This window comes from Cyprinus carpio, chromosome B13 (genome assembly GCF_018340385.1).
Source record: "Cyprinus carpio isolate SPL01 chromosome B13, ASM1834038v1, whole genome shotgun sequence".
NCBI classification, from domain to species: Eukaryota; Metazoa; Chordata; class Actinopteri; order Cypriniformes; family Cyprinidae; genus Cyprinus; species Cyprinus carpio.
In genome coordinates this window covers 14,034,037-14,048,970 of record NC_056609.1, presented here as the reverse complement: position 1 = coordinate 14,048,970, position 14,934 = coordinate 14,034,037, and the positions used below count along the sequence as shown (strand labels likewise).

General features: G+C 34.7%; 3 protein-coding genes across 3 annotated transcripts; 2 read left to right on the top strand and 1 right to left on the bottom strand.

Moving 5' to 3' along the window:
* The first annotated feature begins 2,598 nt into the window (after nt 1-2,598).
* On the top strand, nt 2,599-7,824 carry LOC109062237 (DENN domain-containing protein 10-like). Its single transcript, XM_019079324.2, has 9 exons — nt 2,599-2,900; nt 3,283-3,479; nt 4,045-4,124; nt 4,295-4,443; nt 4,656-4,767; nt 5,609-5,709; nt 5,785-5,892; nt 5,980-6,074; nt 6,210-7,824. The coding sequence occupies exons 1-9, from the start codon at nt 2,861-2,863 to the stop codon at nt 6,375-6,377; spliced, it is 1,050 nt and encodes a 349-aa protein (XP_018934869.1). The 5' UTR covers nt 2,599-2,860; the 3' UTR covers nt 6,378-7,824.
* On the bottom strand, nt 7,537-10,802 carry sfxn4 (sideroflexin 4). Its single transcript, XM_042736726.1, has 15 exons — nt 10,599-10,802; nt 10,427-10,492; nt 10,152-10,214; nt 10,031-10,057; nt 9,522-9,576; nt 9,400-9,425; nt 9,225-9,278; nt 9,095-9,157; nt 8,921-8,989; nt 8,481-8,571; nt 8,436-8,445; nt 8,223-8,328; nt 8,052-8,137; nt 7,851-7,968; nt 7,537-7,696 (listed from the first exon to the last, which is right to left on the bottom strand). Exons 1-15 carry the CDS (start codon nt 10,635-10,637, stop codon nt 7,619-7,621), a joined length of 951 nt encoding a protein of 316 aa, XP_042592660.1. The 5' UTR covers nt 10,638-10,802; the 3' UTR covers nt 7,537-7,618.
* A 677-nt stretch (nt 10,803-11,479) lies between these two features.
* LOC122139409 (thioredoxin-dependent peroxide reductase, mitochondrial-like) lies at nt 11,480-14,615 on the top strand. The gene is made up of 7 exons (XM_042736725.1): nt 11,480-11,628; nt 12,134-12,251; nt 12,337-12,478; nt 12,910-13,045; nt 13,216-13,319; nt 13,441-13,606; nt 14,371-14,615. Exons 1-7 carry the CDS (start codon nt 11,593-11,595, stop codon nt 14,419-14,421), a joined length of 753 nt encoding a protein of 250 aa, XP_042592659.1. The 5' UTR covers nt 11,480-11,592; the 3' UTR covers nt 14,422-14,615.
* Nucleotides 14,616-14,934: the final 319 nt, after the last annotated feature.

Genomic DNA, 14,934 nt, shown 5'->3' with positions numbered 1-14,934 from the left:
ACCAGAGGTCCCGTATGTACGCGCTTCCTCCCCGAATTGCAAAGACTTTTATTTATTTATTAATTAATTAATTAATTTATTTATTTATTTATTTATTTATTTATTTTTATAGAACAAATTTATTTTTACATTGTTGGCATTTAATTTAATCTTTAATTGTTTTATTTTCTGAAACAATATGTTGAACACCAAAGTTTCAACCTGCAAAAACAGACTAAACAGATAGTTTGATGAGTAAAATTAAATAAAAACTGAATTAGAATAAAGGAATAAATGTCACTGAAACTAATAAACATTTTAGTATGTGTGTGTGTGTGTGTGTGTGTGTGTGTGTGTGTGTGTGTGTGTGTGTGTGTGTGTGTGTGATGAAAAGCATCTTCTGCTTCTCAGAGAAGGATTTGATATCACATTAAAATACCACTTTATACTTCAGAAATGTAACTTACCTTAAGTGCCTTATGGTGGGGTAAGTGCTGGCTCAACTTACCCCACAGCATTTGGCTCACTTTGCCCCATAGCTGGAATCTTGGAAAAAACTAGGTAGCTTACCAATTCAGGCTAATATTTAGCTAAATGATTTGCATGGTTTTGTATGTTGCTAAATCACCTATATGCATCATAAATATTTTTAAACCTGGATAAATTGCTTTGATGTAACAGCCATTACATCTGTTATGCTAAAATTTTACTTTGACCAGCCATTTAAAGTAAATTCCACAGTCTGGGAGAAATTATGTGTAATGGAAAAAAACATGTTCACATGACAGTAAAAGTGTACAGATACCAAGATACAAGGGGTGGCTCAAATTACCTACTGGTTCAACTTACCCCACTCTCCCCTAACCCTTAAAAAATGCAAACATTTTGTAATCATTAGTCATTCATGAAAATTATTCACAAATGTAAGCATTTGCAACATAATCTAGGTTATAGTTTAAAGGGATTGTGCACCCAAAATAGTGGTTGACCGATATTGGTTTTCTGACAGCTGATGACCATATCTTGGAAAGTGGGGGGGGGGCATAGCCGATATAAAGCCGATATAATTTAAAAAAAAAAAAAAATCTTAATTAATATTTAAGAAATTTTAAATCATTTGACAATGGATTAAAAAAATAAATGTGTTAAATTAACATACTTATACTTTAGATGACAAAGTATTTTTCACAAATAAGTAAATATTTAATAAAAATATAATTTAAAAAGGAAGTAAACACTATAACCAACAGGGCACTCAGTATTCTGGGAAGTTTGTGTGCATTGGGAATCATATTTTCAAATAAAGCCAGGGTAACACTCATTTTACATACAGCACACAGAGAAAATGACGTGAATATGACAGTGTGCAAATCCATAAAGCGCTGCATAATCTGAAATCACGAGTTCAATGTTTAAAGCATTCAGTTCACATGGACTGAACGTCACGCAGAAAACATGCAATAATGGTTGATAAAAATGCACACTTCACAAGATCTCACAGCTGGATTCGACTAAGTTTGCAAGGTTTGTGAAATGAAATGTTCTTTATCCATTCAAAGATTTGTTTAAATTATATAAATGCGTATTTGCTTAATGCTGACGGCAAACGTGAAAGTATTATAATGTTTGCCTTTCTATTACTTCTAATATAAAAGCAATCATTTTAATACTTCTTGTATAAATTAATTCCTTTGTTTAACTGTTCTATCTGATTATTAGACAGACTTCTATCCGTGTTAGACAGAACTGTTAACAACGACAGTAAACAAGAGGGATAATGTGAGCTGTGTGTGATCAGGTGCTGCCTTTCTGAGCGCCGTCTAAATAAAAGTCCCGCCTCGAACACATCGGCCAAGCAGAAAAACTTATCAGCCGATGCCTATTTTGGAAAAATGCCAAATATCGGCCGATATATCGGCCTTTGCGATATATCGGTCGACCACTACCCAAAAATAAAAATTCAGTCATTATTATCCCTCATATTGTTCCAAACTGTTTTCCTGATTTTTATTATACAAACACTGATACATTTTTGATTCAGGAAAATCAACTGTATTATTGTGAAGTGCACTGGAGACAGAAGGCATGAATGGTTGAATATGAATAATGTTTGACTATCACATTCAGTTCGGTGGTTTTATGAAAAAACAGAGTTTACATTTTTGTTAAATAGCCTAATGTTTTGATTATAGGTTGAGTTTTTTGATTATGAGTTTTATTACAAAAAATGTAGAAAAGATGCTCCAAGATTGAAGTCCTTAAAGTAGCTAATGCCTTAAAACTTGGAGTTACTTTTTTGTTCCTTATAGCTTGTTGGTTAAATTAATAAAATATTCATTTTATTTATGTTAGAATATGCTTTTATATTTGGCTTTATTATTTGTAAGTTTGTTATTTATTTTTTTAGTTATTATTATTTTTAGTTTTATAATTTTCTTTATTTGCTTGTCTGTTTGTTATAAGAAAATATTTTATAATTTTGTTTATTATTGTTTGTTTGTTATTAGAATAGGTTTATTTAAGGTAAAAAAAAAAAAAAAAAAAAAAAAAAAAAAAAAAACTTTAATCGCACCAGCACACTAGATGTCAGTATGTCGTTGGATATTTTAGTGGAATTTAGAGAAGCCCGGAAGAAGCGTGTTGGTCACTTGACCAGTAGTGGATTGCTACTGTTTATGACAAGTTTTCGTTCTTTTTTTTACAAGAAGAACCGTAGTTTTTGACATTAAAATCTTTTCCTGTATAAACTGTCCTGGCATATTTGACAGTGGGTTCTGTCTGTGCACGCTGACACTTGCATGTGCTCTCAAAACTGTAAACATAAATAGTTCAGAAATTATTGAAGTGCTAGAAACAGATTACCGTGGATAAGGAATGGAATATGGCTACATCTGAGATGATGCTAAGTCTTGGACTAATTGGTAAGATTAAAATACCGCGAAACTATATTTTTTATTATTAGAATATTTTATTTATTAAAGCGATAGTTAACCCAAAAATATACATTTTGTAATCATTTACTCCTTATATTTTTCCAAACCTGTATGATTTTCATTCTGTTGAACACACAAGGGGCAGTTAGACAGAGTGCCAGCATTATTTGTCAGTCACCATTTACTTTCATCGTGTGGGAAAAGATGCAGTGAGTGTCAATGGTGACTGAGACTGTCAGTCCCTACTAGCATTCTGTCTAACATTTCATTTTGTGGTCTGCAGAAGGCCTCATGACAGAATCAACTAAATCTCTTTAAATAAAGAATAATGATTATTTTTTCAGTAATTGCGTTCATCCCCTTTATGCAGAGAAAGATTTAAATGCAGACACGCTTTGGGTTTGGTGTTATCCTTCCATCAGTGATGATCTACGAGAGGTGCTGTTGAGAAAATGTTGCCTGCCGTTGAACAATCAGGTGCTGCACACATTTGTGTTTGGACAGTACTGCCGAACCTGGTACTACATCACCACTGTCGAGGTTCAGGAGCCTACTGCGCTTAAAAAGGTACCAAACTTCATGTTTAGCACTTCACTACCATCCTGAAAGATTACAAAGCTGTGCTCGAATAATGCTACAGGAATAGATCAAGTTGAAATTTTTGATCATATGATTGTTTTTTGCTCATTTACTTATTTTTATCTCACTCTGACCGTCTTCTGTGGAATGCAAAAGGAGAAGTTTACCAGAATGTTGACACTGCACTTTTCCATATAATGAAAGGGATTGGTGACTCTAAAAAGTGACAAAAAGCATCATAACACTAGTTTCATGTGAGGAGAAAACAGAAATCTAAATCATTATTCACTGATAATTGTTTCTCATTCACATTTGTGTGTATTCTAATTTGGCAGATTGTTAATGAATGAGTCAACTCTTCATAGAATCCAGTGGTGCTCAACCAGGAGGCCCCAAAATGACTTAAAACAAAACAAAACAAGCAATAAAATGAACTGAAATAACTGTCAAAATATGTATTTCTTAAATTTACATCCTGTTTGTATCCTTTAAAAGAGATGGTATGATGAAAATGATGCTAGCTTGCTAATTTACTGTTCAATTTCATTCAAAGGTGACACATTTCTCAATAGTTATCACAGCTAAGGACTTCAACCCTGAAAAATATGCTGCGTTCAGTAGAGTCCTGGGCAGGTATGTTTAAGGACTAACCATTTAGTGCATGCACTTAGTGCTTGTGTTGAGTTTCAGAACTCGGTTTCTTTCAGTAAGTGTCTTTTGTTTGTCATCCCACCATTTCTAAGGATATACACTAAGTTTTTGTTTGTTTGTGATGTTGCATCTGCATCATTGCTTTTGTTCAGGACGTATATCAAACATGGAAATCCTGTGAAGATGATGGAATGCTACATTGCTGTTCTGACCAAAGGGATATGCCAGAGTGATGAGAACGGCTCCTTCCTTATCAAAGATTATGATGTCAGGAAGGCCTACCTGGCTGGATCCTTAAAAGGTTAGGGGTGAACCCTTAAATTGAACAAGCACTACATACTAACCACAGCAAGAACTGTGCAGACATCACATACTTTTGATACCATGGCCGTTTGCTCCAATTGGCTTTATGATTGTTATTTTAGAAATCCTCCAATAATGTGTCTTTATTCTCTAAACAAAATATGTATTGTATGCAAATTGACTTAATGAGATGTTAAATCTTTATTGTAGATGTTGTGTCACAATTTGGTATGGAGACTATCATCCTTTACACAGCACTAATGTTGAAAAAAAGAGTAGTGGTCTATCACCCACGGATCGAGGCGCTGCTGGAGTTCACAAGGTAACCACGGAAATGATCATTTAGTTGACATGAAATCAAAATGGACTGATGTTTACTTTCTTAATTTATATTCATGGTCTCATTGTGCATGATTCGTAAATATTCATTAATCCAAACCAGAAATATGTCAGATTGAGGAATTCAAATATGTTGCAAACAGTATGTCCTGTATGTGTGAGGTGTTTGTGGTTATGGTTAGTGTTGCAGTTTGTTTTTTCTTATGCTCACCAAGGCTGCACATATTTGATCAAAAATACAGTATAAACAACAGTAACATTATCAAATATTATTACAATTTAAAATAACTGTTTTCCATTTCAATATATTTTAAAATGTGATGTATTCCTGAAACAGCAAAGCTGAATTTTCAGCAGCCTTTACTCCAGCCTTCAGTGTCACATTTTAATATCCTAATTTGGTGCTGATAGAAAAATATGATCATGAATGTTGAAAGCTGCTTAATATGTGATATATCTGTTCAGGATTCTTTGATGAATAGAAACTTAAAAAATAGAATAGAATAGGGGGAAAAAAAAAACATTTATTTCACCTTTAGTTCAGTTATATTGTTTTAAATATTTCTCACATTTATTTCAGTTATATTTTTCAATAGGAAAAAAAAATCACGTTCTTTCAATTTATTTCAATTATAAACATTTGTAACTATTTTAAATGTCTTTGTCACTTTTGATCAATTTAATGCATCTTTTTGCTGAATAAAAGTATTAAGTTCCTCATTAATAAATAATATTACTGAGCCCACACTTTTGAACAGTATTGTATATGATAATGGTCACACACTAAAAAGTTTGTGGTAACTGTTTTTTCTTTTTAAAACCAGAGCTCTTCCTGGATTGGTATGGCATAGAAAAGACTGGTCCATCCTCCACCCTTTTGTTCACCTTAATGATAATGAGCTGGAAAACCTCAAGCTGTGTACAGGTATGGAGATTGTCTTCTCCACAAAAACTAGCTCTTGCTGCTACCTGTAAGAATTTCCATGTTCTTTCTCTGTAGGGTATGTTGCAGGGTTTGTCGATCCTGAAGTCAGAGACAGATCAGATCTGTTTGATGTGTATGTTAATCTTCCAGACAGTGAAATCACTGTGTCACAAAATGCAAAAGGTGAGAGATCCAGTTTTACATATTTGACTGGGTAGAATTGGGATGTGGATATTTAAGTCACCATATCTCACTGTAATTTGTTTTCAGAGGCAATGGCTATGGGAAAACTCCATAAAGAGATCGGCAACTTCATTGTCCAGGCTGCAGAGGACGCTGAGTGCACAGATGCACAGGTTATTAAGGTACGAGTAAGAACACGGTCGAAAATCTCAGCAATGACAACATACAGCTTTAACATGACCTACATTTAAAGCATTTAAAGACTTAGAAATCCTACATGTGCTTTTCATCCAGCCCCTTTTTAAATCTGTCTCCAGGATATTTCAGTAAAAACAAAGGAGATCCTCAGAAACCTGATGTCTCTTGCTGATGAAGCAGAGAACTCTAAATTGACTTTGGAGACTCTGAAGCAGCGGCACTACCCTCCAGCGACTGAAAACTTCCTCTTCCACTTAGCTGCAGCTGAGCAACTCCTGAAGATCTGACCAGTCAGTCCATCCCGTCCAAATGGCATGCCTCACAGTAACCGATCAGAGAGGAACTTACCATTCATTGTCAATCACACAATGAATTGTAACATTTGCAAGAATCTGTGTCTAATTTCAGGGGTAGTGAACAGGGCAAAAGTTACATAAGAACAAATATATATTTCTTAGAAAGATATATAAAATATAGCTATAACATGATAGCTACACCTCATGTGTGTAATTATGTTGAATGTTACATTTCTATGTGATAACAGGTTTGAGATAAATAATTCATAATCAAACCTTTTGGTAACACGGATTTATATGCAGTCTCTGCAAACATTCCTGAAGTATCTAATTATTAAGTTGTTCATAACCTTAATTTGGCATGCTCTTTGAACTTTTATAAAATTTCATAATTGCACATCAGTGTCAAAGGGCTGACAGTTGACTAGTTCATGCCTAACTAAAAGACTTCTATTATGAAGAGTCCCATTAAATTCAGAATGTAAAGAAATTAATTACTGAACTATTGAGTGCCAAAACCTCATCTTAAAGTTATGATGTTAATTAACCTGTCTATTCATGTAAGAAATCTTTTTATCATTATATGTTAAAATGACAGAAGACATTCCCCAGTTTAGATAGAACTTTTTTCCCACAATTTATGATTGCACATAATATTGATTTTGGCATTACTTCATACATTTTTGTTTAATCACCTTATTAATTTGACATCCCCTTGTTATCAAGGGCTATCCGTTGTGCCTATCATATGTGTGCAATATATCCTGAAAAAGAGGATGCTCAAACTGTTCTTCTCTGATTTCTGATTTACAGAATCATACAATGCTGTTTCCTCAAATAATGTTTTAAATATATATGTGACCATTTTATATATATAAGTAAATAAATGTGTATGTGAGTGGTATCAGGAATTTTATTGACACTAACAGACAGTGTTATTAGCATGATTTGGTAAAATTCACTTCAATGCAGTGTTTAAAACTCTTTTTAGACTGAAATGCAGCTATTAAGTGAATATGAATTCAAAACCATACAGTTGTACTTCTTCCTTTCAATATTCAGTATTAGTACAGCATTGATTAGTAGCTCAAAAACCCTTTTGAGAAAATAGTGCATGCTTTTAAAACTTAAATTAACAACCTTTTTGAAATGTTGTTGAAATGCACTGGACTTTAATATTCTTTTGTTTTCAGTGTCAATAAAAGTCATTGTTAAATAGTAAAGTGGCAACATTACAGTCCTCTGTGGTAAAACAGTTCCCCGTTACTGTCAAGTGACTGAAAGTCCTCTTCTAAACTTTCCTTCTTTATCTGCAAATAAAACATAGGTTGAATCTAAATTATGCTTATCTGCTGGTGATGGATAATGTGATTTTTAATGAAAACATTCAGAGAATTGATGAATGCATTTCCGAAATTAAAATGATAAAGTATGACAACCTGGTTTGTTATGAATGTGTGTTACCTTGCCAAACTGTGGAAAAAGACTGAAGGACACGGGAATCATCAGGCCAAAAATAATGGCAGTACTGATGTGGCGAACAGGAGCGATTATCATTGGGTTCCTTTGGACAAACTTTGCCCTGAAACATTGACAGCAGATTTCACATCCCCACACCATCAAATCTTTTAAGTAAAATGGAAATCAAACTGTTTTGACTTGTACCTTTTAAGGAGTGCCAGCAGTAAAGTGGGAACAGCTGCAGTGGTGCCAAAGAGAGCTGCTCTTGAAAGGGCCGTTTCCTTTATGGCCTGTGACCAACACAAAGAATACATATTTAAACAGTTTAAAGATAAGCAGCTTTGGTGGCACAAGGTTTTATTACTGCAGTCTCACCTTAGATCCAGCTGCCTTCGAGACTCCAATGGCATTTCCGTTAGAATCAAACACTCGTATTCCATTATCGGCCTCTTCACTTCTCACCACCATTACACTGAACCAGCTAGACAGGCTAGAAAACCACATGTTTGGTTGGAAACATTTTAAAACCCTAGAGGGCACACCACAGCCTGGAATATGTATGAAATGGAGCACTCAGTATGAACAGACTCTACTGTAGCTGTATTGTGTGCATTTGTTTCCTGGTGTTCTTACCTGAGAGAGGAACAGGTAACAATGATCTAGAGAAGGTCTCAGCCACGGCACCGATGAGTCTAAAACGCTTGAGTATAAGCTGAGGAAGAGCCTGAAAAGAAAGAATATTAATACTTAATTCATTTTTAGTATTTCCCAGCAAAACATTCATTAGAATTACATTTGATTGTATTATGATAATGGTAATGTCTCCGCTGCATGTATTATCTTGCATTATTATTTTTAATACACATCTGAATGGTCCTAAATTAGGATTTGAAGTTTCTTTCTTTTTATGTTGGGGGTGTAAAATGAGCCGGACATGAACTTTGAACCTTGACAGGTTTCATGAGATTCTCACACCTGCTGAAAAGTATGTCATCAATACACCAAACATAAAATCATCAGATGAAAACGTTTATTGACCGAGAAACCAGTACTGTGACAAAAATCACTCTTACCCCTGCAAATGTTGAGTAGGCAACCGTTCCAACAATAAGAATGGATTGCTTCATTGATGTTTTGTTATCCTAAGCAAAAAACGTAGAATAACTGTGGTTAAAATAGTCTGCCAAGTTACACAAAGATTGTTATTTTATATCATTTAAATTTAATTAAAGAAAACTACTGTTTACCTTAGTCGCTGTTGCATTTCTGTTAGCATGGTTGAATCCTGCACAGTATGTCTGAAGCAAAAACTACAGCAAAAATTGTTAGTTGACAAGAAAAGACATAAATGAAGACATAAATGTAGAATGTACTTACTTGCCAGAACAATGCGGGTTTGATGCCTTTGTGGGGTAGTAAACTTGCAACAACCTGTGGAAATAAAAATAGATGGGATCTTTCATTACAGATTATAAATGTACATTTTCAACTCTCAATGCGGTGCTTTACATTGTAAGCATAACCTCAGGACATTCTGAATTTTAGAACTCACCAAGGGAGCAGATATAGGTAGAAAAACTGAAAACAAAAAAGAAGCAGATGTGTCATCAGATGGCCAAAATAACATTTTCAGTTCAGATGAATGCAAATTCAAATTCAGGTTTTTTACTGTACCTTGAGAACGAAACAGTGGTGAGATTACACCTCCAGTATCAGGATGGACAGATGACTAAAAGAGTGTAACAATATTATTGACAAAAAATGTGTAAAATGTTTAAAAATTAATTATTTAATTTAAGACAAAATCAAATTTTCTTCAAACCACATTTGGACAGCCAAGTCATGACTCATGTCTTTAACCAACATGTCAATGATTGAGATGGAACACACACATCCCACACGTTCACCTGCTATTACATATTTGTTTACAAAAATGTTCCATCTGAATCTATTTATATTTAGATAACTACAATGACACTATTATAATTTATTTGTGAGACAATGGAAGAAGCAGGAGAATGCAGTAAAACACAGGTGAACACCTGAACACAGTGAACAAAGTAATCCAAAATAATTGATTATTTTAGCTCTGTAGCCTATTGTGTCCCATGTCCAAAGAATCAGTGATATCTACACATTGTTTATCATGCTCACTTGAAAAATGTACATTCATAAAAACTTACAAGAGACAGTAACCAGGCATTAGCAACCTAGAGAGAGAAATAAAGGAACACTGTCAAGTTTTCAAAGTAAGCAAAGCTAAATGAACACACAAATAAATACTAAATATATTAAGCAGACTACTTTTTCCTTTCTTTGTGTAAGTCCTTCATTCTGAAGAAGTGTCCGGGCCTGCTCAATTTCAGCCTAAGGAAAAAAATATTGGGTCTTTTGTTGTCATTTATTAATGTGAACAATGTTATAAGCAAGGAACAAATATCCCAGCGTTTATTTCATCCTGTATGGTGCACGTGATACCGTTAATGTAGGCGTTGCATCAGAAGGCTGTACTGAGGTGAATCATGATATTACTGTACATACTGTAAGCTGATGGAGCGATGCATGATGCAGCAACTCACCTGCGATGACAACACAGAACTGGGGTCCAGGATTTTGAACCAGAGACGCAGTCTGCTTAGAAAAGACTACAAAATTGTGAATTTATTAATTTATATGTCGCTGATATCATTTTCATTAAGACAAATTAATCAAAACGTGATTTTTACTGAGTACGCAAAGACACACAAGTACCTGTCCATTGCTTTGCCAGTACTGTAAGTTGGGGTCCATTTTTGCTTTTCAGCGAAGGCTCTACAATCATAACCAATTCATTTTTTGTTGCTTGCAAAAAGATGAACTTGTGTAGGTCACGCCGATGAGACAAGCTTGAGCTCAGCTGCGAGCCTGCGACGCTTCCGCATGTCACGTGCTCAGACGTTATCCGGTTACATTCTAGCACGAGCAGAGTGAGAGCTTTTTTCACTAACGTAAAAAAATAACTACAAAATAACCCCAAAAATACCGTCTTGATACTTGACACAAATTTACCTTTAAATCAATCCATAGCATATTTTTGAACATGTAAAAATGAACGGTGCTGTATGTTGCACATTGCATTGTTATGTATCAAAAAATACATATAAATATGAAATATAGTCCTTCTTTGTTAATCGAGTATGAGTTAGGAGAATTAATAAAGAATTCTTTGCTTTGAATGTAAATAATTAACCCTATAAAGCCTACTGTGTCAGATTTGATACATGCATTTCTAAATTATCTTAAACTTGATCAAACTTTGCCTGTTGCACATAATCTATTACATGCCTTCTGCCCTCTGACTGACAGTTAAAATAATTTTTAGTATAATTCTAAAAATGTGCACCTTCAGGTCGTGGTACATGTGTCCTTTGTTTCATCTTATGTTTTGGCCTATGCCATATTAAATAACAGCAGCTGCATATTTTTGCTGTAAATGTGAGCTCCATATTCTCACTATTTTTTTTTTTTTTTATTTTTTGTTTCATAAAACCCTGATGTAACAAATAAAAAAAAAAATAAGTGAGCTCCATATTCTCACTATTACATATGAGTCATAAAACCCTGATGTAACAAATATGATTAAAAATAAAATAAAAAATAAAAAAAACATGCAAAATTGTGTGTGTTGCGCAACGAATGCAAAATGAGTGCGCAGCTTTGATGCTCAAGGTATTTTTTTGCGCATTGCATTAAGCACACTGGCAAGATGGCAGCCACCATCGGGAGACTTCTCGGGACTTCTGTAAGTTTTATTTAGCAGTACCGACAGTAACACTTCTGCTGCGAACGATTATTACGAGGAATAAGTGTTGATGTGCATTTCGGTGCAAATGTGATTTAGTTTGATTCTGTTAGTCATCGTTTAGTTAGCAGATACGTTTTACGGTGTTTAACCTTTAAACTGATTATATAACGTCCACTGTCAAATAACTGTCAGACTAATTACCAGTGAATAAACAATTGTTTAGCATAGCTATATTGTGCAAACCTTTTTTAAAAAAAAAAAAAAAATATATATATATATATATATATATATATATATATATATATATATATATATATATATATATATATAAAAAGCACTCAAGTATACAGCATTCGTGCAATATGCCTCTTATTCAATGGGCCTGTATAGTATTAAATATTTTACCAGTAGATATGGTGCACGGGTATGGTGGTGTCTGTTGAACAGTGATAACAAACGTATGTAACGATTCTTTCATGCATGTCCCTCCTTTTCACAACAGGCAGGAAGAGCTGCAGTTAATGGAGTGAAAGCCTTGGTCACTCACAATGGAGCGTCTGTGATCAGGGCTCCAAAACCCCTTGCTTGCATTGCTGCACAAAAAGCCTGCTTCTCAATCAGTAAGTCTTAAAAAGTAATGAGATTTTTGCCTTTAATTAAATCTAATATCTTTACTAATCCATTATGTGTGTTTGTAAATATCAGGCTCTGCTAGATGGGCCCCAGCGGTCACTCAGCCAGCCCCTCACTTCAAAGGCACTGCTGTTCTCAATGGAGAGTTCAAGGAGATCAGCCTAGAAGATTTCAAGGGCAAATACCTGGTCCTTTTCTTTTACCCACTAGATTTGTAAGCATACACTTTTTTTTTTTTTCATTTTCTTCATGAGTTTGTACATGTACAACTTTTTTTTTTTTTTGTACTACTGAATCTACAGCTTAATGCATAGAATTTAGTTGTATTTTAAAGTATTTAAGTAAACTTCAATAGTATAGAACCCTAATAATTTTAAAAATAAATTGGAAAATCTGAAACAAACTCTCATCCGAGTTGTGGAAATACAGCATTCACGCATGCTTAAGATTGCTTTATTATAGCTATAACATTCAAAAGAACAGAACTTCCATTGTAATTATTTTTAAATAATAGTTTATTCAAATAAATATGCATTGTATCTCATTTTTAATTACATTTATAAATGAATATTTAATTATTGTCAATTATTTACTGTTAAATTACTTATTTTTTTTAATGCTTCTTCATTTCTTCCTACTTGGCAGCACATTTGTTTGCCCCACGGAGATCATCGCTTTCAGTGACAAGGCCAATGAGTTTCGTGATATAAACTGTGATGTAATTGGTGTGTCTGTGGACTCTCACTTCACCCACCTGGCTTGGACCAACACCCCGAGAAAGGTTTATACTTTACTTTGAAAAGGCCATGTACACATTGCAGCTAAAAAGTTAAAATGCACATTACAATTTAAACACATTCTCAGTTCTCTAAATAGGATCAGGTTATTTGGAAACTAGCAACAATTCATAGGAAATCTTAAGCTCACAGACTAAACTCTGGTTTTCTGTAGAGTGGAGGATTAGGGAAAATCCACATCCCCTTGTTGGCTGACCTCACAAAGCAAGTGTCCCGGGACTATGGGGTCCTGCTGGAGGGTCCTGGAATTGCTTTAAGGTAACATGAAGTTGCTGCACTTTTACAAACAAGTTCCTGTATGTTTTCATGCATTGTTAGACTGCATAAATTGCTTTTCTGTAGGAATGTATGCATCACTAAATGATGTTTCACATTATAGGGGTCTTTTCATTATTGATCCTAATGGAGTGATCCGACACATGAGTGTAAATGACTTGCCGGTTGGACGCTCAGTTGAGGAAACCCTCCGTCTGGTCAAGGCCTTCCAGTTTGTGGAGACCCACGGGGAAGTCTGTCCTGCCAGCTGGACCCCAAAGTCACCCACGGTGAGTATTTACTGTTTCTATTCTTGGGCCAGCCACCCTACACTTTCCGTTCAATTGACTTCCATTCATATTTATGCGAATGCAGGAAACCGGAAACATGAATTTAAATCATGTAAATTTCACTGTGCATTGTCCATAGATGTTTTGCATTGAACTGGTAGTATTTGGCCAGCAGTGAACTTAGTAGCTCTGTCATGGCCGTTAGGGCTGCACAACTAATCGAATTTCTAATCGCAATTACAATTATGGATGCCACAATTACGTAATCGTTCAAAGCGGCAATTAATCGTTCAAAGTCCACTTATGTTATTCCGCATGCTTAAGATATGTTTTTTTATTTCTACATGTAATCTCAAGGGTTTTATCATTGTTTTAATTTTAGTTTTAGTATAACATTATAATACAATTCATATTTTTACTTTTTTTTTTATAATTTATAGAAGAAATCAGTCCGATGTATATTTGACATTTGAGGCTTAATACTATAGAAAAGCACTAAAGGTTTTTCCAGTTAGAGTGTTTTCAGCTTGTTTATTTTCATATAAAAATATGGCATGCAGTTGCATCAAAACAATGGTATAAACATCATTCAAAGTAAATTGTGATAATCGTAATTAATAATCGATATTACAATTTCAAGAGAATAATCGACAATTATCATTTTTGTCATAACTGGCAGCCCTAATGGCCATAAATGTGGAATGTAAGGGTTTGTTGATGTTTTGGCTTTGCATTTATCTAATTGCCTTTTTTGTTTGTTTTAGATTAAGCCAACTCCAGATGGCTCAAAGGAATACTTTGAGAAGGTCAACTGAAAACTCAAAACTACTGATACTGACAGATCACGCAGAGCTTAGCACTAAAATGAAGCAAGCCCATAATCCATATCCAGAATAAAGAATTATTTATAGACTTCACGTATCAGTATGTTGGCATTTATTAGAGAGCAGAATCTGTTTTGATTGATGTATTTGTTATGCTGTCAGAATAAAAACTGCACTGTCATGGATTTGTCTCTTTGCCATAGCAGATGCTTTCAATTCAAAATGCTTCACTCTTTGAAACAAACAAAGTGGGGAAGTTGTGGCCTAATGGTTCGAGAGTTTGACTCTTAACCCTAAGGTTATTGGTTTGAGCCTCAGGCTGGCAATACCACGACTGAGGTGCCCTTGAGCAAGGCACCGAACCCCCAACTGCTCCCTGGGCGCCGCAGCATAAATGGCTGCCCACTGCTCCGGGTGTGTGTTCACTGCTGTGTGTGTGCACTATGGATGGGTTAAATGCAGAGCACGAATTCTGAGTATGGGTCACCATACTTGGCTGTATGT